Raw genomic sequence first — 25,997 nt, forward strand, 5'->3', positions numbered from 1 at the left:
CAGAGAGCCCAATGTGGGGCTTGATCCCAGGACCCTGAGATCATGACCTGAGCCAAAGGCAGAGGCCCCAACTCACTGAGCCACCCAGGTGCCCGTCCCAGGTGATATCTTTAAGAGTACGGGCCAGCTGAGTCTCGGATATTTCTTGGAGAGTAATTAGAGGTGAAAATCTAGTCCAGCTCTAGCATTCAGCAGTCTTTGGACCTTTTAACCTCAGATGTGTTTTTCACAGATATGCTTGAGAAAGCTGTATTTTCCTTCTTAAAATACCAGTTACATTTAGTAGTGGTATGTCAGAGCATTTGAGAAGTGCTCTGGTAAAGCAGCTTTGTTTCAGTTGGCATTTTCTACCAAGGTTTTCCCTCCCCACCCACCTTTTGTTTTTAACACTGCATGTATTATCCCAGTAAGCAAATATGTGACTCTGGGGATCTTATTTCAAGGCTCTTTGGAAGTTATTCTACATGTACTTTTGCAGTTGTCACTCCCATCTCTGATTGACTGATAGCTGGTCATCCTGGTGTTTGACGCTGCCCAAGTGTAACTTTTGTAGAACTGAATATTGGTCTTGCTTTTTTAGGATTTGGGCCTGGCTACTTCAAGAGGCAGGGGAAAGTGCAAGAATCCCTCTTGTAACTACGTCTACACCAACAGGCATAAACCGCGGATTTGTCCCAGTTGTGGTTTTAACCTTGCCAAAGACCGAACTGAGAAAACCAGCAAGGCTCTCGTGAGTTCCTTCCCTAAACACATACCATCGCCTTTTGTGAGCTGTTAGTGCACCTGTTTTAGTAGAAATAAAATTTCTTAATACATGATAGTAGTTAGAACACCAGAACTGTAACCAGTTGTTAACTTCTGAACCTAGCTGCCTTTTCTCTGGGCTTCCTTGTCTTCATTGTTAAGTCAAGAAGGCTGGGTAGGTACCTTAATCTCCGAGAACCATCTAGCCCAGTGGACCAAGAGGTTATTCACCAAGGTGAATGGGAACAGAGGCTTTAAAGAGAATTTGGAAGGAGCGGGATGGAAGGGTTACATTCTTTTAGATCTGAGACCTGGTGGAAGACCTGTAAATATTGTCTTGGTAAGTAGAGAATGCCAGCCCTAGACTTCATAGATGAGATCACTGCTTCTTAGGTTCCTTGCAGAGCTTTTGGCTCAATACAAAGCTTTACTTCTAGCAGTCTTGGCAAATCTCTCTGAAGTTGGACCAAGTTGTTTGGATAGTAAAACACATTCCACTTGGCTCCTTAGGGCTTGTTTTTTATTTATTAGAACCAGGAAAAATGGGTATCTTTAGAGGTTTTTTGAATTTCTTTAAGTGAGTAGAAAGATCTAGCACCTGAGGCAGGAGATGACGGTCAGAAGACAGATCTTCTTGGGATGCCTGGGTGGCTCAGTCAGTTAAGCCATTGCCTTCAGCTCAGGTCATGATCCCAGGGTCCTGGGATCGAGTTCTGCATCAGGCTCCTTGCTTGGTGGGGAGCCTGCTTCTCTCTGCGCCTCTGCCTGCCACTCTGCCTGCATGTGCACGCACTCACTCTCTCCCTCTCTGACAAATAAAATCTTAAAAAAAAAAAAAGACAGATCTTCTTGATCTGCCTTGGGAGAAAAGAGGATGGCATCCAGAATAGGTCAGGATCCAACATGGAGCCTGGCCACTCCAGATCTAAGCTGACTTTGGGAAGCGGGCAGGATTTGGATAGAAGGGGAAGGCATTCCATACTCAAGGATAAGCAGTGGCAGAAGTGAGGAAGGAGCTAGAAGAGGGTGTTCCAATCACCTGAAAGAGAAGGATATGTAGGGAGGAGTACAGAAAATAAGGCACGAAAGGCACATTGGGGCCATATTGTGGAAGATCTTTAAAGCTAAACCAGGCAGTTTGTTTTTTAGGCCGTAGGGTCTCATTGAGGCCCGTGCTTTAATGTGCTGCTCTTCACTTAGGGTTGATGACATTCTGTCTTGATTCCTTCTTAGCTCCCAGTGACACCACAGTCTCTTAGGGCAGGTCTATGTTCTGTATCGGTGGAGGCTCAAACATTCCTTTCTCCTGTTTGATTGTAGTTGTTGATGTGGTTTGCAGTATGGAAATGGATGTTGCTCCCTAGATTTAGGATAATGAGTTGACCTAATTTTCCAGGAATGGTCTAGGGACTTGGAGCCAATTGATTTCAAATCTTGCTCTTTGAAATTTATATTCTTCTCTCTTTGAATAATAGCTGCCTACCCATGGGACACTTACTTTCTGACATTCTGTCACCTTTCAACTATATACTAAAATATACTAAACTGAAAATATACTAAACCTTTCAAATATACTAAACTGAAACAGTAGTCAGAGACCCAGGGATCTTTGTGTGTAGTGCTCTTTGGGGCCCCCTGGTGGCCATATGTTTCCTGTGCAGCTTGTCCTTGGTGGGTATAAGTAAGACTAACAATTTCTGGACAGGAATGGTCTTCATTCCCTTCCATCTTTCATCTGTTGTTCAGGAAAAAAGGATATAGTATTCCTGCCAGCTCTTCCAGTCCATGGTTCAACATAGGCACGACTGGGAACACACTATCTCCCAAGGCAACTCCTAGTGTCAGTCAACTCTCTGCAGCCATTCATTCATTCTTTCAGCAAGCATACCTTGAATACCTACTATAGGTCAGGTCTTTGGAGATACAAAGATAAATAGGACATGGTCCGTCCCTTGAGGAGCTCACAGTCTAGTGTGGGAGAAAGGTAGCCAAACTTACAAATAATTAGACAGGAGTTGCTGCATGTGTGCAGAGTTACTCAAAAGTTCCTTCTTGTTATTTAGCATGTTATATCTGCAAAACAGCATGTAAAATATGAATTAGCATTTTTGTGTGCCCTTATGCTGGTATTGAGAATCTGTAAATAAGCAAGGAAGGGCCTTACACTTATAAAAGATGGGAGAATAATCTCACCAACTGGGAGTTAGTGAATTCTGCAGTAAAGAATGGACTCTGGGGACATGCAGGAGGGAGTGATTCCTGCTGCATTTGTACAAAGGATTAGGGAGGAACCTCCACTGAAAAGGACCTGGGGTGTTTTTTTGTTTTGTTTTGTTTTTAGATTTTATTTATATGTCAGAGAGAGAGAGCGCACAAGCAAGCAGAGGCAGAGAGAGAAGCAGGCCCCCAGCTGAGCAAGGAGCCCGATGTGGGACTCGATCCCAGCACCCTGGGATCATGACCTGACCCGAAGGCAGAGGCTTTAAACCACTGAGCCACCCAGGCATCCCAGGACCTGTTTTTAATGAGCGTTTCAGAACCTTGTTTCTGAAAGCCTCTGACTGGTGTCTAATATAGTTCCCTTGTACACAGACGATAAAAGTGTTAAAGAGAAATATTTGAAACGGTACGGATAGTTGTTTACATATCAAAACTACCGTTCATAGAGCTTTCATTGCATCTCCAGTATTGTTCTAAGTGCTTTACTTGGAATATTTTATTGACTCTGTTCAACAATTCTAGAATATTGCTAGTATTTCATCCTTCATTTCATAGGTAAGGAAACTGGGCTCAGAAGGATAAGTAAATTGCTTTGGTTCACACATCTATAGGTGTTTCATGGCATGTCCAGAATTGAGACCTGGGTGTGTTATTCTCCAAACCCCATCTATGGTGAATGGAAGCTGACTCTTACAACTATTACCAAGCAGTGTGTATCATCCTCTCATTTCACTGAGAGAGAATCTAACACCAGAGAGAGAAAGCAGCTCCCCTGAGTCACACAGCGAGTTACTAATTGAGCTGGTTCAAAGCCAAGGTTTCCCCTCTCCACCATGGCTGGGCCCATGCCTCTGTCACTTGCAGCCTCTCCCATGTTTTAGCCTGAGGCTTGTGGTACCCTGGGTGCTGGCTGATCCTTCAGTCCGCTTTCTTCCCAGGAGGTCAGCTCACCTCTCCCAGATGTGCTGAGTGCCACAGAGCCGCTGAGCCTGGCCCAGAGGGAGATCCAGCGCCAGTCCACGCTGCAGCTGCTGCGCAAAGTCCTGCAGATTCCTGAGAACGAGTCAGAGCTGGCCGAGGTCTTCGCCCTGATTCACGAGCTCAACAGCTCTCGACTCATTCTGTCCAACGTGAGTGAAGAGACAGTCACCATCGAGCAAACCTCTTGGTCGAATTATTATGAGTCTCCGTCCACGCAGTGCCTACTCTGTAGCAGCCCATTATTCAAAGGGGGACAAAAGTAAGCACCCCTTTCAGATTTGCCCTGTCCCCAGCTGCCCTGTCTTTCTCGGCCCGTATTGCCTCTTTCTTCAGACTATAAAGTTACGGCCTTTGAAGGTGTTATTCTCTGCTTCTCTTAGGTTTCCTTTGCTTTTGAATTGCTAAAGTAAAATAATTAGTAATTGTATATTATTTCTATTGAAAAATGTCTGAAAGTATGGCCACTAAGGTAGGATTCTGTTTACATCTGGACTGGCCAGCATAATGCTTGGATTTGGAAGTTCAAGGGGATTGGTTAAATTGGGTAATAAATTCAGAGTTACATTAACTCATTCCAACAGAATGGGAACACCCTCCTAGAAAACCCTGGGACACAAGCCCTAGCACCTTCATCTGCCTGTTTCATTAGTCTTGAGAATTTTGCCATTGATCACTGAGCCTTGGAACTGCATTAAGTTGATTTCCCTTCTTTTTCTTTTTTTTTTTTTTTTCTGTTGGTGATGTTTTGGTACTAGCTCCCTGGCTGGGCCCCAGGAGTGCTGGCTGCTGACAGCCAGCCGGCTGCAGGTGGTGACTGCACAGGTGAAGATGTGTCTGAATCCTCATTGTCTGGCCCTGCACAGTTTCATGGACATCTATACAGGTGGGTGTCATTCTTCTTCCCGCAGACACCCCCAAAGCAGGCTTCGGAGCAGCTTCTGTGGGTCAGACCTCTGTGCCTTTGAGCACTGGACCTTCTCTCAGATGGAGCTTCAAAGAGAGGCAGTTTTTCCTCCTGGATATCTCAGCCCCAGAAGACGATGTTCTCTCTCAAGTGTTGGGACTCTTGAAACAAAGTTCATTCGTAAAGAATAGATCCTATTTGTGGAAAAAATGGAACATGCTGACAAGTATAAAGAAGAAACTAAAATCAGTAGTAATCGTGCTGCCATGAGACAAACACTTCATATTACGCTCTTGAATCTTTCAGGTGTGGTCTTCATCTTCACAGAATATAAGGAAGTAGGAGAGTGAGGGGTATATAGTTTTTCTTTCAACAAAAGTGGGATTGTGCTGGGTGTTATTAGAGTATTTGGTTTTGTTTGTTTTTTAAGATTTTATTTATTCATTTGAGGGAGAGAGAGAGCACAAGCAGGGGAAGAGTCAGAGGGAGAGGGAGAAACAGACTTCTGCTGAGCTGGGAGCCTGACATGGGGCTCGATCCCAGGCCCTGGGGAACATGACCTGAGCTGAAGGCAGACACTTAACCATCTGAGCCACCCAGGTGCCCCTGGAATATTCTTTTTTAAGTTTAGTAGTGTCTCATGGCATCTTCCCTTGCCAGCAAGTGGAGAAACATGTGACCATTTTTAAGGGGTGCATGGGACTCCATTTTAGAATCTCTTTATAATTAACTTACGGTGTACAAGCTTTCATTATTTCCTTTGGGCGAGTGCTACACATGGAATTGCTGCGTGTTCACCCATTCCCCCTTTACATTCATCAGCGTCAGACACCACGGAGCATTCACCATGTGCCAACAGTGTTAGAATTTGGATCTTGAACTTCACATGTAGAATTGAGTGCTGAAGATTAAGGAGTGTTTGTTATTCTCTTTATCTTTAGAACCTTATGGTGCCTTGTTTTGAATTTATGCTCTTAATGTCTTGTCTTGTGTTGCCCAGTTGAATCTGTCGTACTTTTTGCTCTAGCCAGCAGTTAATGAGAATGCTATATCCCTGTAGTCGGTCTGGGCCAGTAGTACCTAGGTTTATATATATATATATATATATATATATATATATATACATACACACACATATATATATATACACACATACACGTGTGTATATATATGTATGTATGTATATATATACACATATATATATTTTTTAAGTTTTACTTTCCCTTTTAAATTTACATACAGCAAAATTTACCTTGTTGTTTGACATTTTACATGAGTTCTGAAAATGCACCAAGATGTGTGACTGCCACTACAGCCAATAGAACAGTTCCATTGCCCACAGTCTTTCTCCTGTAGTGTGCCTTGTACTCAAACCCACCCTACACCTCTAGCCTCTAGCCACCATCTGATGATGTTCTTCATTTCTCTTTACTCCATCTTTCCAATATGTCACTTACCACAGTATGTAGCATTTAAAAATTTTTTTTTAAATTACAAATTTTTTAAAATTTAAGTAGAGTTGATACACAGTATATGCAGCATTTTAAGTGAGTCTGGCTTCATTCATTAAACGTCATGCCTTTGAAAGTCATCCATGTTGACACCTGGGTGGCTCAGTCAGTTGAGCATACAGTTCTTGGTTTCAGCTCGGGTCTTGATATCGAGTTCCTGGGATTAAGCCTGGCGTCAGGCTCTTTGTTCATCGTGGAGTCCGCTTGGCATTCTGCCTCTCTCCCTGCACCTCCTCCCACTCACATGCTCTCTCTCTCTCTCTCTCTCTTAAAAAAAAAAAAAATCCATACTGTTGCATGTATTAGTAGTTTGTTCCTTCTTCACATTGAGTAGTTTCCATTGCGTGGAGTACCACAGTTTACATGTCTGTTCACTTGTTGAAGGGCTTATGTGTTGTTATCAGATTTTTTTTTTTAAAGATATTATTTATTTATTTGACAGAGATACAAGTAGGCAGAGAGAGGCAGGCAGAGAGAGAGGAGGAAGCAGGTTCCCTGCTGAGCACAGAGCCCGTTGCGGGGCTCGATCCCAGGACCCTGGATCATGACCTGAGCCGAAGGCAGAGGCTTTAGCCCACTGAGACACCCAGGTGCCCCTTGTTACCAGATTTTGACACTTAGGAATAGAGCTGCTATGAACATTCACATAAAGGCTTTTGTGTGAACACAAACTTTCATTTCTCTTGGGTGAATACCTAGGAGTCAAATTGTTGGGCTATATGCTAAGTATATGTTTAATTTTTTAAAAGTTGTCAAACTGTTTATCTGAATGTTTGTCCCATCCCACTATTACTTCCAGCAGTGAGTGAGAGTTTTGATTTGCTCCATTTGTGAGCACTTGGTACTATTTTTTTGGTTCTTCTTTTTCGTAGCCATTCTGATGGTTTTATGAAGTGGTACCTCATTGTGCTTCTGATTTGTATTTCCTTGATGATATTGAGTATCATTTCATGGGTTTATTTGCTAGCCATGTGTCATCTCTGGTGAAGAATCTGTTTCATATTTGGCCTGTTGAACTATTGAATTTTGAGAATTATGTGGGGGGGGTTTTGTTTTTGTTTTTGTTTTTTGAGAATTCTTTATATATTCTGGATCCGCAAGTCTTTTGTCAGATAAGTGATTTAAATGTTTTCTTATGGTCTGTGGCTTGACTTCATTCTTTCAGTGGAATCTTCCACAGAGCAGTTCTTAGTCACGACAAAGACTACTTCATCCGTTGTTTCTTTTAGGGATTATGCTTTTGATAGTCTCTGTAAGGTCTGTCTCCCTCGGTGAAGATCATCAGTATTTTGTATTTTTTTCCTAGTTGTTTTAAGATTTTATGACTTACATTTAGATCTGTGGTTCATTTTGTATTGTTACATAGAGTGGGAGGCCCAGATTGAGTTCTTTCTTTTCTTCTTCTGCATATGGACATCCACTTGTACCACCATTTATTTGAAGGTAGTCTTTTCTTCCATTGACTTGCTTTGGTTCCTTTGTTGAAAAACAGTTGATCATATGTGTGTGTCTTATTTCTGTGGTCTGTGCTGTCCCATTGGTTTATGTTGTCCATTCTTTTGCCAGTACCACACTGGTCTTGTTACTATAGTCTGGATATAGTCTTAGAATCAGTTAGTGTGAGTCCTTCAGCCTTGTTCTTCCTGAATTGTTTTCCTGAATTGTATTGGCTATTTTAGTTCTTTCCATTTCCATATAAATTTAAAAATCAGCTTCTTAGTATTTGCAGAATCCTGTTACAATTTTAATAGGGAATATGTTGAATCTATAGACCAATTTGTGAAAGCTTGACATGCTTGGAAATACTGAGTCTTCTAATCCCTAAATCTGTCCATCTTTCTATTTTATTAGAGTTTATTTTCTTATCAGTGTTTTGTAGTTTTCAGCATATAGATCCTGCACATATTGTTAGATTTATACCTAAGTTATTTCAGTTTTTTCAATGGTAAACGATGTGGTTCAATTTCTAACTTCAGTGTTAGTGTAGAAACACATTTGGGTAGACAAAACTTAGTCCATTGAATTTTTATCCAGTGACCATGCTAAACTTACCAACTTAAGGAACTTTTTGTAGATCATTATTACAATATTTTAAAGCTTGCCAATTTGGTAGGTAAAAACTAATGTATCATTTCTTAATTTGTTGCATTTCTCTGATTACTAGGAGGATTGTATGTTTGTTTGTTTGTTTGTTTGTTTTGTCTTTTAATCTCTTCTGTGAATTTTGTGAACATTTCCATTCTTCACTGGAATATTGACCAAGTTCTTACGCAGTTTCTCAGTAGTCTCTTAATTTGCTTGTCATTCTTTTTTTTTTCTGGACACAAAGGATTTTTTTTTTTTTTTGCAGGGGGAGGTTGTCTGTCTTTTGTTTTTCTTTTAATTTTTATGTAATCATATTAGATCTTTTCCGTTATGGTTTCAGCATATGGTATTATGCTCAGAAAGGTCTTGCCCATTCCTCTGTACTCTTCCTTTATGGAAACACATATTCCAGAGCTTGATTTTGTGCAAATTTGTGCATTATACTTCCTGCAAATATAAAATCACTTCTATTTGTCTTAAATTGACTGCATTTAAATCCTTCTGAGTCCTCTATACCCGGATTTAGCTAGAGGGATATTGATAGCTATTGTTACATCCTCGGGCTAGAAGGTGTTCCTGGCCTTTACCCATGGTGCAGTTGTTGAAAAGTAGAGGAAAGTGGGGTCCAGTGGTCATGAGGGCTGAGCTGGGTGGTATGGAGGCTTTTGTTTTTGTTTTTTTAATTAAAAAATTTCTGTATGGATTTCACTGCTTGCTTTTTTCATTTAACATTGTATTATGGACAGCTCCATGCCAGAGCATTTAAGTCTATGTTATTCTTTTTTTAATGAGGCATAATTTTCCATTTTAGATGTACCATTATTAATTTAATTATTCCCCTATTGCTGGATATTTAGTTTGTTTCTAATTTTTTTCCATTGTGGATGTTTTATAGAGTTTATCTGTTGCCTCTTTTTAACTTTGCAGGTCTCTTTAATGTGGGAAACAAGCTACTAGTGAGCCTGGACTTGCTTTTTGCAGTCCGGAACCAGATCAAGCTGGGAGAGGACCCCAGAGTGTCCATCAGCGCTGTTCTGAAGTCGGTGCAGGAGCAGACAGGTACAGCTTGGCTTCTTCCCTTTCCCATACTAGTCCTGAGTTTCCTGGGAATTTTCAACGCTGCTTGTCCAAAGAGAGAAAAATCTGGTAGTTTGAAAAGGAGACATTCTTGACTTCCTGATACATTGCTCTTTCTGAATTTTATAAATGCTAAGAGTGTGAGTCTTTCCATCCACCCGGTGGCCCTCAGCACAAGATTAAGCTGACTCTTTAGAAGTTGATCCTTTGATGATTGGTAGAGTTGGCTTCCCTGCATGTTAATTGTACCCATTCTGAATACACAGCTTCTGGAGGTCTGCTACCAGACCTGAGGCTCATTGAGACCTGAAGGTGGAGGTCACCCTCCTTAATATTAGAAATGATTTTTCTCTTTTCTTTCCTTCTTTCTTTTGATGCTTTCCCCTTCCTATCCTTGTAGACTTCAGTTCACTTGCAGCTTTGCCTGCTATGAGGTCAGAAGGAGTAGGGCAAAGTTCTAGGGTTAGAGAGGCCTGTGTTTGAGTCTTGGATCTGCCAGTTAGTGGCAGCATGATATTTGAGCAGTTATCCTATGTCTCAGTTTCTAAAATGAGGGTGAGTATATCTCCTGTTTCATAAAGACGTGAGAATTAAATGAAATAATGTATTTGAAGCTGTCAGCACATGGTCTGGTGCCTAGTAGGTTGCTAGCGCAAGGCAGTTTTAATAATTCTGTTTGAAATTGCCCTTTGGGGTTGCCATCTGCACCTTTGAAGGCCAGGGTACTTGATCTTTAGGGTGGCTAGTACTCTTGGGTGTCCTTTGGGCAGGAATCTTGTAGAGTTGCTATTCTTGCTGGCCACTGGCTCATCCCCAGTGGCCTCAGGGTCTTTTTTGTGACCTTCTCAGAGCTCTTGCCCTCCTTGCAGAGAAGACTCTGACCTCAGAGGAGCTGACCCAGCTGCAGGAGCTGCTGTGCAATGGCTATTGGGCTTTCGAATGCCTCACTGTCCGAGACTACAATGACATGATCTGTGGCATCTGTGGTGTGGCCCCCAAAGTGGAAATGGCCCAGAGGAATGAAGAAAATGTGTTGGCACTGAAGAGTGTGGAAGTAAGTGCCTCCTGGCCACCTCTAGAACTGTCCTCACACTTCGGCAGCCACGTTCCTGCAAGCTGCTCCAGGAGCAGATGGCTCCATTCCTGCCTGGGGGAGATGAGTGGCTTTTTCATCTAAGGAAGGCTGGATGGAAATAGAAGCATTTGTTACTTTCCAATGAATTCATTAAATGTGAACCAGGTGCATTTTCTAGACACTTGAGACAGGGCAGTTAAAAACCCATTAAGTTTCTGTGTTCATGGGGCTCAAATTCTGGTGTAAGAAGATAGGAAATAAACATTATTAATAATTGCATATGTTATATTAATGTCTATTGTATAGGCAGTATGTAGTAATTAAAAGTAGCATAGTAAGAGTAAAGCAGGTAAGGAGAGAACAGTGTGGTGGAGAGACAGAGACTATCTAGAGGATAGGGGGAGGCCTCCCTGATATGGTGGCATTTGAGGGGAGATCTGAAGCCCACAAAGCGTTCAGGGGAGGAATATTGGCAGAGAGAGCAGCAAGACAGAGTCTGAAGTGGGCTTACTGTGCATGGTCGAGGAACAACAAGAAGGCCAGTGAAGCTGGAGCCATAGGAGTAGCGGAGGGAGTGGTAGGACTTGCGAGGTTCAAGAGGCTGCGGGCAGCCATACTCTCCATGGGGGCATGTGGGCCACTTTCAGGACTTAAAGCCAGTGAGCTGGAGATCCAAGGGTGGGTTTTATGGAAAAGAGACACCTAATCTGTGACTTGGTTCTTAACTAAAAAAGTGTTCACATGAAGATAATACCAAATTCATATGGCCTCAGACATTAATTCTAACAGCCAAGAAATACATGATCCTGATCATAAAAGACTGGCAAAAGCAGATAAATTTCCTCACCTCATTGTATAAGGCCAGATAACTTTGGAAATAAAGCCAGACATTTAATATAAGAGAACAAATTGGAGCTGATTGTATTCTTGACTGTAGATGCCATAGTGCTGAATAAGATAATAGCTAATCATCTATAACAGTGAAGGAAGTAACCCATAATGACAGGCTTAACCCAGGAAAGCAAGAGTGCTTGAAAATATACTAATGTAATTTGCTCCTGTATAGTTTAGAAGAAGAAAACCTGTATAATTATTTAATAGTTGTAGAAGAGGGTTTCATTATCATTCAACACCTATTTATGATAAAACTCCTAGTAAACTGAGAAGAGTAAGAATCTTTCTTGACCTGGTACACAGTGTTTTTAAAAAAAATCACATAGATTGCTGAACTCTGTCCCATGGTCATGCTGAGAAGTGTGGTCTGTGCATAGCTATGGAGTGCCCCATGGGTATGCTAGTAATAACATGGGGAGTGGGGTGAGCTTTCCAACCCTGAACTCCAGCACAGAGACAGAGAGGACTGGAACATGAACTCTCCCTTTAGGCACTGGACCTGCAGCTCAACTGTTCACCACCAGGGGTGGTGCGGGCCCTTGAGAGAAAAGCCTGGGTACATTTTGGCATGGCCAGCTGATCCTGTGAGGGATTTAATACATATATCTCCTTTTCTTCCCAATTTTAAAAAAAGTATACATTTTGATCACATACCCCATTTGAAAGGATGATGTTGCATAACAAGATACATGAAAGTAAGTATAATGCTTTCTGGAGTCTTCTAAATGTTCTTTGTAGATAAAATGACCGATAATAATTTTGCTTTTGTGTGTTATCTCACCAAGAGGCTATTTCTACACTCATTCAGATATCCTTGTCTGATGGTAATGTAATGGTGGTGGTTTTTGTTTTTTGTTTTTATTAAGATTTTATTTCTTTATTTGACAAAGGGAGGGGTAGCACAGGCAGGCAGAGTGGCAGGCAGAGGGAGGCAAAGAGAGAAGGAAAAGCAGACTACCCACTGAGCAGAGAGCCCAGTGCAGGACTTGATCCCGAGACTCTGGGATCATGACCTGAGCTGAATGCAGGCGCTTAACCAGCTGAGCCACCCAGACACCCCTAATGGCATTGTTAGCAGTGACCCAGCTAGAATCTCGTTGAGCACGTTACCACCTATGCTGGGTTCTTACACTGTGCTTAATGCTTGACTGAAAAACACATCTAGCTGCAGAGACCATTTGGTTTTCAGAAGTAAAGAGAGGCCCACCCCCCTGCAAAAGCTCACATCTCCTAGTTCTGCCTGACATCTGCCTTGTCTGATCAAGGCTCTTACTCACAGAATGGAGTAGAAGTCCCTTCACTCTTGTTGTGCCTGTTTCTCCTCTTCTACGATACTGGGTATATCTTCTGAGAGATCGAGTCTAATTCATTTTCTCCCTTGTGCATGTGCAGAGTGGTGTGGTGCATGGGCAGAGAAGCAGGTAGAGGGTGTTCTGAGGTCAGTGAGAGGAAATAGTTACTGAACGAAACTCGAGTTGTTCAGGAGGAGACAGTTTGGTGGCCTCTCCCCTCAGGGACTATATAGAGGAGGACCCTCTAGACTAAAGACAGCATATCACACTCAGTTGGCATTCCTTGTCCCTTTGTTTTGTGGAGAGAGTGGGCTCAGTAGCTGTGAAGTGTGGTGGGCGTTTCGTGCTGTGTACTCATAGCATGCACTGGCATCATACAAACTGGTGGGGACACACGACTTGGGCTTTGGAACTAGACTTTCGTTCCCATTCTTATTCTGCCCCTTACTGCGGTGGTCTTACCTCATACAGCCCCCCAGACTTGTGCAGTAGTTAATCAGACAGTGTCCCGACACGTGACAGATTTCGGCTACAGTAGCTCCCCTTTCCTGGAGGCTCAAGGAAAGAGCTTGAACAAAGGCAGGTGCAGAAGGGACTAAGGGCTGTTCAGGTATTGGGGACAGCTGTGGTATGGGGGAGGGGAATGTGGCCAAAGGTAGGTACGTACTAAGATGTCAGCATTGGGGCCGGGTGCCCTGACAGTGCATGGCTGTCTGACACCAACCCCCACCTTGTTGTTCCCAAGTGGATCAAGAAGGGGAGCTCTTGTGTTGCTAGTAGTTGGTGGTGCCTACAGTTTGATCTTTTTTTATCCTGACCTTTTAGTTCACCTGGCCTGAGTTCTTGGGCCCTAGTGAGGTAAACGTGGAGGACTTTTGGGCCACGATGGAGACCGAGGTGATTGAGCAGGTGGCCTTCCCTGCCAGCATCCCTATCACCAAGTTTGATGCTTCTGTTATTGCCCCCTTCTTCCCACCACTCATGAGAGGAGCTGTGGTCGTCAACACTGAGAAGGACAAAAACCTGGATGTGCAGCCAGTACCTGGTAAGAGCACCTGGTGGCTGACTTGGATCAGGAGACAGCCCAGTCCAGACTCGGGAACATTTCCATGGCTAGACAGTACCAGTGGCAGAGCGGGGTGGGGATAGGCTCATGGAGAGGTGAGATATCGACCCACTGAGCTGACTTTATAAATATTTAATATGTTGTGATCCATTGGTTCTCACACAGTGCTTCCTAACATTAGATGCTGAGGGCCCGTCTCATACTTGCTGTTTCAAGGCCCAGAAATTGGTTTTTGTTAAGACTCCCACCTAGCTCACCGTTGCTTGTGCAGGTTCAGGAATACAGTGTAAAGAGAGTGTTTTTGGAATGAGACCTCCTTCTCATCATGTTGCTGCCCTTGTGGCAAGCTTCTGAGAGCTTGGTTCTGAAAAACCTCAAAAGAGTAAAAGCTTATCCATTTTGAGGTCCTTTGCAAGGGCACTCTGCTGGATCTCTCCCTAGACATTCAGGGGGCAGAAAGCCAGTTCTGAGAGACTTTGTATATCTGCAGAAGTTAGAAGATCTGCCTTGGTCCACCACCCTCAGCATGTAGGGCAGTGCTCAGGGTAGAGCCTGCTTGCGCCACTTCCTGGACTTGGGCCTCATCCCCGGGTCCTCATCCTCACACATAACAGGCTCCCCGTGTTGTACTGTCTGGTGGCAGTGCCCTCCCTTCAGTAAGGTCGTCTCTTGCAGGCCATGGCAGTACCCTGGTGAGGCTGCTTCACGAGGGCGCCTGCAAGCTTGAGGACATTGGCTCCTACGGTGAGGAGGAGCTGCGGCACCTGTTGACGCAGTGTGGCATCCCCTTTGGGACAGAAGACTCCAAGGTGAGTGGTGGGGGCGGCAGGGCAGAGAGGGACTTAGGGAGCAGGCTGGTTGCCTGCTTTCTGGGTGAGGAGAGGAGCCACCTGTGACAAGTACCTGTTTTGGACACAGGGTGCTAGCAGTCAGGGGCATGGTAGATCGTTCACAGCCAGGTCACCATAGCTATGCGAGTCCTTCCCCTCCAGTCAGTTCCTCTGGCAAAGGTCATTGGTCCAGACTCGGGGGTCATGTCCTGGCTCCCACACTGACTGGGCATGACCTTTCTAAGCTACCTTTCATCTCAGCCTCATTTTCCTGGTTCACAAATTGGAAATAACCAAACTACTGACCTGACGATGTTGTAAGGAAGGCACTTTGCAGTGCGTGGTTTATCTCCTCTCCAGGCACTTAGAGAATGAGCATCGTTCTATCGGGGGTGGGGGGAGTGTTATCCATACATTATTCACTTCATACTAAAGTCCTGCTGAAATTTCATGCTTTCTTCAAGTTTAGACTCAAATATTAGCTTCTCTTTGAAGCATCCGCTTCCCTGTGAGAAGTAGGAAGATCCGCTAGGCTCAAGATAGCACCTTGATAGCTCTGGCTGCCTCTCCCTGGGACCTACCTGGTCCTCTCAGGTCCTCAAAATCGCCATCTGTACCTAGAGGACGTTAAGCTAGTGAGGCGCCAAGGCACACACTGGCCTTGACAGTTTCTTCTTTTGCTTTGGGTATTGAAGTGAGCGTTTGGTGCTGCACACTAGGCCTGGTCCCTTACCATTTACTGCTTTGTATTTAATCTTGTCCTGCTTCAGGAACAGCTCTGCTTCTCCTTGTTGGCCCTCTATGAATCTGTACAGAATGGAACCAGAACTAGACAGCCCCCATCTCATCTCACAGGGGGTAAAATCTACAAGGTGTGCCCCCATCAGGTAAGGGGGTAGTAAGGAGGAGCTTGGGCTGAATTTGTCCATGTCACATTGCCCACACAGAGAATGTGGTTGATCCAGCTCATTCTGTGGGATCCGGCACTTAGGTCACTGGGCAGCCTGTGGGGTAGCTTCTTATGGGTCAGGTGCCACCCTTTGGACTAGGAAGGGAACCTGTGTCATCACCAATGAATATTAAGCACCCTTTCACATCCTGGCCCTGCGTCAGCTGTTGAGGGTACAGAGGTGAGCAGTGAAGATTCATTCTTCTCTAGTTGACCTCATGTTAAGGGGGAGATAGAGTCATCATGGCTTAGGGAGCAAGCTCTAAAGGAACTAGACAAAGCCCTGAGATAGAAAGCGACTGAGAGGGACCTGCTGTCTGGGGTAGCTAGGGAAGGCTGAGCCCAGTGATGAGTTTTGGAAAGAATGTTCCAGCAGAGAGAAGACTGACCACTAAGTCCTGAGTGGGGAAGCCTGGTGAGCCCAGAGGAGGAAGGTTGGGACCTTCCAGAGGACCAGAGAGCAGACCATGTAGAGCTTTGTAGGCCACAGTAGTGGTCTAGGTTTCCCTCTGAGAATGCTGAGTGGCCTACTGGACAGTTCTGAGTGGGAATTGGGGAGCATGTAGTTCTGATTTTGGTTTAAGGAGAGCACCTTCACCTTCGCGTGGAGCGTGGACAGGGTAGGCACTGGGATAGCACTGGGAAGACTGAGCACTAGATGACAAAGCAGGCCCAGGAAGATACTGGGGTTGATAACCCCCTGAACGGGTACTAACTGGGGGAGGGATTGCTAGCAGAAACTTCAGTTCTCTCAGGTGTGAGAGTGGGCGGGTCGACTGGCTGTCGAAAGAGAATCCAGTTCTCAACTTCTTCAACCAAAGCTGCGTTTGAGGGACAGACTGGATGCCTTTGCCCTAGCAGAACAGAGCCTGTTCAGAGGACTGTGTTCATATGACTGGGGACCCTTTTGTGAGAAGCACTTGACCATAAGGGCTGCGAGAGTTACAGAGCCTCCAGGCTGTGATGAGCAAGCAGTCTTACTAGGAGGTGATAGCTACGGCTGGTGGGGGTGAAGGTAGGGAGGAGGCGGCTGATGCAGGATTTCCCACTATACACGAGCTCTGCCTCTCCAGCCACAAAGTGGCGCCTGGGAGCACTGTCAGTGCAGGTATTTACTAGTCTACGTTGAGGTTCCCATGAGGTTCCCATCTGCACAGTATATCTAGGTCTGGTGGGGAGCTGCCCAAAATAGAGCTGTTCAGAATGCCCCACCCCCAGAGTCTAGTGCCTTGGGTTTGGGGTGGGGCCCAGGAACCTCCATCTCTAACCAGCTGTAGCTACCAGTGCTGTGGGGCTGGGAATTGGAGCCCCTGGACTAGATGGTGCTTGGTATGGCAGTGTGGAGGGTGGGGTTTGGAGTAGATGCTCATGGGGGCCTCTCAGCCTCAGTCAAAGACTCCCAGCCATGTTCTCTCAGGAAGTCCCGGATGAGCTGGCGACTTCATTTGGGGACAGAAATGGGAAGCAGAACGTGATGGGCTCTGGAAGGATGGCTGTGGTGTTAGTCATGAAACCTGATTTTTCATTTTCGTGGGAAGAAGACTCAACTCTGTGTGCTGCTTCACCCTTTGCTGTGACTTTCTTCTTCCTGCTCAGGTGATCTGTGGCTCCAAGTATCTTGTGCGGGGCGAGAGTGCCCGCGACCATGTGGATCTGCTGGTCTCTTCTCGTCATTGGCCACCTGTCTATGTGGTAGACATGGCCACACCAGTGGCCCTGTGTGCTGACCTCTGCTACCCAGAGCTGACCAACCAGATGTGGGGGAGGAACCAGGGCTGTTTCTCTAGCCCCACAGAGCCACCTGTGGTGAGTCCCTTCTGAAGAGCTGGAATAAATCCCTCAGACCGTGTCTCACCTCCTGGTTGTTTGGGAAGGTCTTCTGGGAGCCGTTTCCAGCATCCTTTGTCTCCAGTAATATTTTGTCTTGATGCTCTGAGCCAGCATTTCCTCCACAGATTTTTACTCACCAAACCCTGTGTGTGTGAGGCCCTAGCATGTCACTTAGGAGTGCCTAGGGTGTCCCAAACAGGTATTTTGCGGTTGCCTTCCAGATAAGCCTGTGAAATTGCTGCCTTTGGGAGACCTCATATACATTGGTGTACTAAAGGTCTGGACCAGTCAGGTCTTGGGTCTGCCCATGATTGTACTACATGGCATACCAGTTGTGACCTAGAGGCACAGAGACTTAGAAAACACCACCGTATCTAACTCTCTCCATTTAGTAAAAGGTAATGGTCCAGAGAGGGGAGATGGACTTAGCCAGTGTCACACAGCAGATAAGTGGCAGAGCCCTTGTACTGTGTATTTTGGTGCTTTGTACGAGACAGTGATTCTTCCTAGACCCACGTGCCCTTTTCTGGGAAGAGATGTTAGGACTGGCAACAGAAAGAAGGGGACATTATTGTTACCACTCAGCCTTTTCCTTATTCCCTGGGACTCACTGGCTGTGCGAGCTTGTGCCTGGCACTGCCGAAAGGCAACAGCCTCAGCAAGAGCCCCGCTGCCCACTCCTTGTAGCCCCAGCCAGAGTCGACTAGATACGGCAGTAAGCAGTAGCAGCTCAGGTAATTGAGCATCTGTTCTGAAAGGTGGTCCCTGTGACTGTCCCTGTCTTCATGAGGAGAGGGAAACACAGAGGAAGGGGACTTGCCCCAGGAGGTGTGAACATATTTGGTGACGTGAGGGTGTAAATGGTGCTGACAGCCCCTCCTTTGCTGTCACCCACTCCACAGCTTCTACCTTAGTCATCCCTCATGTCAGATTGGTTTCTTCTCTCTCCTCCAGAGCGTATCCTGCCCAGAACTCTTGGACCAGCATTACACAGTGGACATGATGGAGGCTGAGCACTCTGTCCAGCACCCAGTCACCAAGACTGCCACACGGCACATTGTCCATGTAGACACACAGCCCAGTCCTGGTGACCCCAGTACTGGACACCACTCTTCAGCCCTGTGCCCTGAGTTGGCGCCCTACACAACCATCCTGGCCTCCATCGCAGACAGCAAACCAAACAGTGTCCGCCAGCGGCCCATTGCCTTTGACAATGCCACCCACTATTACCTCTACAACCGCCTCATGGACTTCCTCACCAGCCGTGAGATTGTCAACCGGCAGATCCATGACATTGTACAGAGTTGCCAACCTGGCGAGGTGGTTATCCGAGATACCCTCTACCGCCTCGGGGTAGCTCAGATTAAGACAGAGGCAGAGGAGGAGGGTGAGGAAGAGGAGGTGGCTGCAGTGACGGTCTGAGCCAGGCTCTTGCACAGGGACTGTACCATCAAGCCATAGTGAGGCCCTTGCCCGAGGCAGATCCATCCAGGGGACCGGCCGGCGCGTTCACCTTTGGGGAGGCCTCTGATGCTGGGACTGACCAAAGAGCTTCCATTTCCTGAGCACGGTGGGGCCCGGGGTCAGGAGAAGCACCAGAACACTCCTTACTTGGGGACTTAGTATGTTCAACAGAGGGGAAAGGAGGCTGAAGGAATGCTGGTAGCTGGTGGCTTCCCTGGGGCCTCCTGCAGGTCAGGGTGGAGGTCCTGGGGTAGGCGAAGGTGGAATCCAGCACAGGGGAGGGGGAAGGCTGCAGAGGTATCTCTTCCCACCCCTGGGGAACGCTCTTTCCAGCCCCTGCAGCCGCACGACTTCCTTAGCCTGTTGCCTTTGACTTGGGGCCTTGAGGGCCTCATTAGCTCTAGGGGTCCCTTTGGGCTCTTGATTTTCCCAGAGGAGGGATGCATTTCCCTCCTCCTCTTCCTGCACCCAAATTGGGGGGAAGCTGAGGAGGGGAGAAACAGCCACAGCTTATTTCCAGGACTGTCTTCTCTGCCCTGAGCTTTGAGGAAGAGGATCCCCTTCCTCCTTTCCCTGGCCACTGCTGCTGCAGCCTACATCCTTTCTGGGCCCTGGACCCTTACCACAGAGGGGATGTGGCCCGTTGGCATGACATAACCTGGCAGCAGTAGGAAAAACTCCCTTCTGTGAAGGGGAAGCAGACTGGGCCATAAGGAAACAGCGGGACTGGCTCAAGTGCCTGAGGTTTGCTTAGGGCACGGGAATTGGCCGTGTTATTTAATTTATTGAGAGGAGTGGAGTAGGTGGCTTTTTTCCCTCCTTCTTCCCCTGCCAAGAATAAAATTTATTAAATTATCTGTTTTGGTGAAGCAAGAGTCAATTCCATGCTCATTGTATGGGGTACAGCGTGGTGGCACCCCAGGTGTTGAGTTGGTCACTCAACATGAAGGAAGATGGAAGAGGTCCCAGGGAATCCGCAGGCCCCGAGTGGCACAGAGAACTGGAGGCCAGCTGTGTTAATGCTGTTAGTTTAATGACTGAGACATCCCGCAGGGCAACTGTTAGTTACAGGGAGTCAGCTTGGTGGCATGCATGCTGCTTGCTTGGTGTGGCCAGCCACACGGGCCCCCTGCCTTCCAACTCAGAGTGACGGGGGACTGGGCAGAACCCCGAACTTTAGCTGCCACCTGGCTCATTGTAGCGACCAGATTCGGGGTGGGTGGGGCTATAGGGACCAGAAGGTGGGGACTAAGAGGTATAGTTCCTTCTTAGAAAGGAGCCATGCCACGGCTCTGAGGTGTCTGGGCTTTTCAACGTTGGGAGGTACAACACGGGTCCATTTCCAGTGAGATAGTGGGGAGTTGGAAAAGGGGTTCCTGTAAGTGGGAACAAGGTTAAGAGAGTGAGCTGGGAGTTCTCCCAGTTGGCATAGCGAACACAAGGCCATAGCATTGAGAACAGTGGGCGGGGGGCTCAGCCCTAGCCCCTGACTGGCAGTGATGGCCCAGGCCCTGGAAGTGGGGTCCTCCCCACACTCCTGTGGATCTCACGTTCCTGAGTTTCAGAGCTGGGCCGGGCTGTTGAGTGAAATGACCAAGGGCAGAGTCTGTATGTTCTCCTCGCGGTGCCCCATCCACGGTGGAGTTGAAGCTTGGAGGAAGGGGAAAGCAGTGCTTCCTGGCCATCCCCTCAACAGAACTGGTAGTTGTTGGGTTGCAGCAGGGGCTGGGCGATATCACCCTGCTCACAGCAGGCCAGGTTCTCACTGGAGCTCTCTGGCTCACTACTGCTGCCGCCACCACTGCCACTGCCACTGCCGCCACTGCCGCTGCCGCTGCTGCTGCTGCTGCTGGGCAGATTGGTGTAGTCCTGAGGGTGCGAGAGCCCAGGAGAGGTCAGTCCTGGCTTAGGCCCAGCCTGGCCTGCTGGAGCCAGCCACCCACCCTGAGGCTGGCCCAACTCACGGGTGCTCTCCTGTCCGCTGGGGCCTGCTCCTGGAGGAGGGAGCAGATCTGCTGGAAGGTGGGTCTGCGGGTGGGCTCCAGGGCCCAGCAGGCCTGCATGATGCTGTATCTGAGACAGAACAGAAGCTGCCTGTGGGTCTGGGTCCTGAAGCCTAGTGAGAAGCAAGCCTGACGCAAGAACTGTGCTAAGTCCTTGACATGCATTGTCTTATTTAATCTCCCCAGTAGCCCTTGGAAGGTATTTCCATCTTGCCCATTTGACAGCTGAAAGGAGAAAAAGCTCAGAGATGTTCTCTTTCCCCAACTCCTAGAACTAAGAAGGGGCACTTTCGCTGCCTACAGGTAGGTTTGCCAGGCGGACTGAGAGATGAGTGAGTGGCCAGCTGTAGCAAGAGGTGAATAGGGCACGTAGGCTGCAGGGGCCATGGATCTGGCGAGCCTGTGAGCAGTGAGTGTGGGGCATGGGGGGTGGCTGTGCCGAGAGTGGCAGGGGAGAGGTGCAGTGGGTGAATTCATGGCCCACTGGCCTGTGCAAAGGTGACGGTAGGGAGGTGGCTCGTGATGGGCCGGCTGCAGTAAGTTGGTGGAGGGGCTGTGGTGGCAGGCTGGTCGGCACCACAGATTGCCAGGACAGAAGAAATGACAGGAGCTTTCCCCGAGGTCGTAATAAGAGAGTGTGACTTAAAAATCTATCATCTGAGTTAGGATCAGTCCCAGTTAAGAAACCTCGGAGCACATCCTCTAGGCTACCTAGGAAACCAGTGGAAACCCTGAACTCACTTGGAAAAGGGGTTGGTTTAGGCTACTGTGAGGGAGATAAAGCCTGACCCTGGAACACTGGGCAGGGAGACCGGGCTCATACACACACTTCCATCCCCTTCAGTCAAAGTCTGAGATGTCCTCTTTCCTCCCTGGGGGCCTTCACTTACATGTTCTTTGGGGCGAACGCAGGCTGGGCCATTTGGTATCCATCCTTCACCAGTTTATAGAACTTGCTGTTCACCAGGATGCCAGGATAGGGGTTCAGCCCTGCAAAAGCCAAGATCATGTAGGAGACCATGCTCAGTGCTCACCCTCACCTGCCCCCATAACCACGTGCATCTTGGTGAGACTGGGCTGTGAAGAGTTAAAAAGGGCATAGGCTTCAGTGGAACTGGGGAGCCTTCACGCAGGCCTCACCAGACCCCACAGAGAATTCCAGCACAGGCTTTGGAATAAGAGGTCAGAGGAACTTGATGAAAGGCTTAGCCCAAGTCCCTGTGCTTAGTGCTCCAGAAATGGGATATGCACGTTATGAAAGAAAACCATTCAAGGAAGCAGCAACTGCTCCGGCAGGCAGAGGAGGGAAGAGTCCGGACGGAATGCCCAACAGAGGAGCATCAGCCCAGCCCACACAAGAGCTGCACTGCTTCGTTGTCAGATGCTTTGCCCATCATTTCACCAGCCTTTGCCCTGGGCACCAAGTTCCTTGACTGGCATCCTCCACAATGCATAGGACACTGTGGTGACCGAACACGATCGAGCCCGGGGCCGGCAGCTTACCGAGCGAGAAGATTTCCCAGAGCAGGATGCCGTAGGACCAGACGTCGCTCTGAACCGTGTAGACACAGTCGAAGATGCTCTCTGGAGCCATCCACTTCACGGGCAGGCGGGCCTGGCACAACAGACCCTGGTCACCTCGGACCCTGGCTCATTGCCCCTCCCCAGCCCGGCCCACCCTCCCCAGCACTCACATTGCCCTTCACAATGTAGTTGGAGTCATTCATGATGTCCCTGGCCAGCCCAAAGTCCCCAATCTTGGCCACATGCCCACTGGTCAGCAGGACATTTCGGGCTGCCACGTCCCGGTGGATGCACTGAAGGGAAGCACTTGTGGGTTAGTCTCGGCCCCTCCCCTGCTTGAGCCTGAGGTGCCAGGGGAACAGCCAGGGCCCTAGAAGGCCTTGGGCTCCTCACTGAGGGGATTGGCATCCGTTTTGGTCCTATACTCTGGCTCCTGTCCCCACCTTCTACCAAGACCCAGGTCTGAGGAAATTCAATGTGGTCAGACAGTTCAATATTTAAGAACCACTGTCACTGCGGCCCTCTGGCCCTGAGCAACGCTTGGGCAAGAAGCAATGAGCCCTGGTGCTGGAAACAGCCTCTGGACCCACCCCCCACCAGTTACCAATAATGGCAGCTGCCACCTCCAGGGCTCTGCCATGCCAGGCTCTTCTCAAAGCATCTGCACACATTGCAACCCTATTTTGCCCTCAAGACAATCCTGTGATTTTGCCCATTTTTATAGGTACAGAAACCAAGGCTCAGAGAATTGCTGTAGTTGCTCAAAGTCAAGCAGCAAATGGCAGAGCCAACGATCAAACTCTGGACCCCCAAATCTGTAAGGGGCACGGTCACAGCTCCCACTTACTGGGACCTTCGTGGGTTGAGTGTGTTGCACACGTCTTATCCTTTCACAACTCAGGGAGCTTCCTTTATCAGCCCCATAAGACCAGGGCCTTCACAAAGGGACACAATGGTTGTCTTGTTCACACTGTTAACCAAAACTGAAGGAATAAAGCCTGTTCTTGGAAATGGGGTCCTCCATTTGCTGCACACCAGGGAAACGGGTCTGCTCAGGCTGGGAGCTCCCACCGTCCCCCCATGGAGGAGCGCTCAGCCGTGGGTTTGTCTTGCGCACTCCTAGAGGCTGTGTGGCACTCTGGCTCCGCCTTGGCTCCATCATATACCCCCTTTCCTGCCCTTGTCCTCAATCATCCAGCCTCACAGCAGGGTGGAAGTGGGGGGGGGGCGGTCAGCTGCCTCCTGGTCACCCTGGGTGACCACACTCAGACCCAGTTTACAACTCACGTTCTTGGAAGCAAGGAAGGCCATGCCCTGGGCCACCTGGCTCGAGAAGTGGAGCAGGTCCCGCAGCTCCAATGGTCGCCCATCCTCCTTGTCCATGTCTGGTGTGGGGAGAAGAGTCATGGCAGCCCCAGCACACTCCTGCCCCTCCCTGCCCATCCCCCAGTCGCCCTTCTCCTCTGCCTCTGCCCCACCTGCATCCCAGTACCTCCTTACCTTGTTCAGAGAAGGAGTCATTTGAAGAAGAAGTAGAGACAGGCCTCATCTCCACATAGGTATCTACACCCTGGCTGGAGAAGCCGCTGTCCCTATACAGGAGAAAGGTTGGGGGATGGGTGAGAACCTGTTGCTACATTGCCCAGCTCAGGCCTTGGCCACTGGCTCCCCATGGTCTCTCCAATCGGCCAGGAAGGACGGGGATGTCAAGGTCCACTCAAACATCTGTTTCTGACAGGGAATCCCCTGCCACATTCTGTGCGTGTGATCATTGATCTCTGCTTGGCCATCCAGGGAGGAAGCTCACAATTCGTGAGCTCTCTGCCTGTTAGAAAGTTCTTCACTGTTCCTAATGCCACTCTGCCCCTGAGATTTTCCTCCTGCTGGTCCTCGCTCTGTCCTCAATGGCCACAGAGAATGAGGCTCGCTTTTCCCATAGCAGCCCTGCAGGGATTTGAGCATACTCTAGGCCCCCTTCTCTGGACAGTGGCTCTCACGGCTGGCTTCACATTCAATCACCTGGGGAGCTGTCAACTCTCCCTGTGCCCAGACCACCTCAGAAATTAGGGGCAAAACCCGGCCGGTCACACTTGGAAAGCTTCTTAAACTAATTCGCGAGCACATAATCCACCTGGGGCGGGGGTGGGGGGGGTCTTACTGAAATGTTGATTCTGCCGCAGCAGGTCTGGTGGCCTGAGCTCCTGCATTTCTAACAGCTCTCCGGTGATGCCTTTGAGCTCACTCTTTGGGTCACGGTTGGAGAAAGCACTTCTCTACATTGAATAACCACTGCTGCTTCTAATAATCCAACTAGGTATGATTTCTGGACTCCCCCCTCCTCGATCCCCTCTGTGATGGAGATGTGCGCCTCGACAATGCCCATACTCTAGTGTTCCCAGAAAGAGAAGGAGGTGGCCCACTTATGCTTTGACCATGGCAAAAACTATCCCCTCCCTTGGTTTAGAAACTCTACTTCCATTAATGTAGCCTGGGAACCAAACTGGCAGGATTGGTTCACATGCCGTGTGCCCTTGAGGTCACATCACTGAAGGCTTTCCCCACCTGTACATTTGAAGATCAGAAGTTAATAGTTTACTTCAGTTCTCATTTTTATTTGCCTGGCCTGAGATTCCAGCCTGCAGAGGCCCAGTGTGAGCTACCCTCTCAGAGGGACGGCAGAGAATAGAAGAGGAAGCAGATCCTGCTCAGTCCTCATCTTCCAGGATACCAGATGGAATGAAATGGCCTCCTTCCCCTTTTGCCTCCCCAGGCTTGGCAGCTGACAGTAGCTGAGACAGGGGCCCCGTGTACACCCTTTTTGTTCTGATCCTGTCTCAGCAGCCTCGCCCTGAGGCCCCACATGCCCCAGCACTGAGACTTCAGGACAGCCAGGAGGCTTAGGTGAGTACCGGGCCAGGAGTCAAGGGAGCCGAGTTCTAGTGTGGGCTCCGCCTCTGCCCCTGACTCATGTGTGACACGAAACTGGCCACTTCCTCTTCTCTGGTTCCCTGTGTGGCTTTGTCCATCTGCCTCAAGGGTGGCTTCCAGGAATCACAGCATTACAGAATGACAGAGTAGGAAAGACTCTGAGAGGTTCAATCCCCCGATGGCTCACCCCGGGGAAACCAAGGCCCAAGTAGATCATGGGCCTGGCCACAGTCACCCTGTTTTATCCCCATCCCCAGACTCTGTCTGGGTGCTGTGCAGCCCCTGACAGCCTGAGCCTGTGGGAAAAATGGGCAGTTTGCCTTCAAGCTCTCCCCATCTCTGGCTAGAGCGCTGAAAGGATCTTGGTTGATCTTTTATGTACATTAAAGTGATGATTTCATTGGGGTGCTGGGTGGCTCAGTGGGTTAAAGCCTCTGCCTTCGGCTCAGGTCATGATCCTGGGGTCCTGGGATCGAGCCCCGCATCGGGGTCTCTGCTCAAAGGGGAGCCTGCTTCCCTTCCTCTCTTTGCCTGCCTCTCTGCCTACCTGTGATCTCTGTCTGTCAAATAAATAATTAAAATCTTAAAAAAAAAAAAAAGTGATGATTGCATTAACTAAC

The 25,997-nt window shown here is 48.1% G+C and overlaps 2 protein-coding genes across 5 annotated transcripts in view; one reads left to right on the top strand and one right to left on the bottom strand.

Moving 5' to 3' along the window:
- Positions 1-19,777, top strand: part of HMGXB3 (HMG-box containing 3) — a 45,199-nt gene extending 25,422 nt beyond the window's left edge. For all 4 annotated transcript variants that reach the window (XM_004737837.3, XM_045079562.1, XM_045079563.1 and 1 more), the window contains 10 exons: positions 581-730; positions 3,903-4,204; positions 4,701-4,828; positions 9,373-9,504; positions 10,392-10,576; positions 13,609-13,828; positions 14,525-14,658; positions 15,450-15,566; positions 17,225-17,434; positions 18,413-19,777. In XM_004737837.3, the coding sequence (XP_004737894.2) occupies positions 581-730; positions 3,903-4,204; positions 4,701-4,828; positions 9,373-9,504; positions 10,392-10,576; positions 13,609-13,828; positions 14,525-14,658; positions 15,450-15,566; positions 17,225-17,434; positions 18,413-18,880 (2,046 nt within the window). In that variant the 3' untranslated portion in view covers positions 18,881-19,777. The remainder of the gene's footprint in view (positions 1-580; positions 731-3,902; positions 4,205-4,700; positions 4,829-9,372; positions 9,505-10,391; positions 10,577-13,608; positions 13,829-14,524; positions 14,659-15,449; positions 15,567-17,224; positions 17,435-18,412) is intronic.
- Positions 19,778-19,934: 157 nt separating this feature from the next.
- Positions 19,935-25,997, bottom strand: part of CSF1R (colony stimulating factor 1 receptor) — a 29,514-nt gene continuing 23,451 nt past the window's right edge. Inside the window, exons 15-21 of the mRNA XM_004737839.3 lie at positions 23,950-24,041; positions 23,737-23,834; positions 22,620-22,742; positions 22,429-22,540; positions 21,816-21,915; positions 20,887-20,995; positions 19,935-20,791 (exon numbers count right to left, since the gene is read on the bottom strand). Of these exons, the coding sequence (XP_004737896.1) occupies positions 20,612-20,791; positions 20,887-20,995; positions 21,816-21,915; positions 22,429-22,540; positions 22,620-22,742; positions 23,737-23,834; positions 23,950-24,041 (814 nt within the window). The 3' untranslated portion in view covers positions 19,935-20,611. The remainder of the gene's footprint in view (positions 20,792-20,886; positions 20,996-21,815; positions 21,916-22,428; positions 22,541-22,619; positions 22,743-23,736; positions 23,835-23,949; positions 24,042-25,997) is intronic.

The sequence above is a fragment of the Mustela putorius genome, unplaced genomic scaffold (assembly GCF_011764305.1).
Source record: "Mustela putorius furo isolate JIRA1106 unplaced genomic scaffold, ASM1176430v1.1 tig00000407_pilon_pilon_pilon, whole genome shotgun sequence".
Taxonomy (NCBI): Eukaryota; Metazoa; Chordata; class Mammalia; order Carnivora; family Mustelidae; genus Mustela; species Mustela putorius.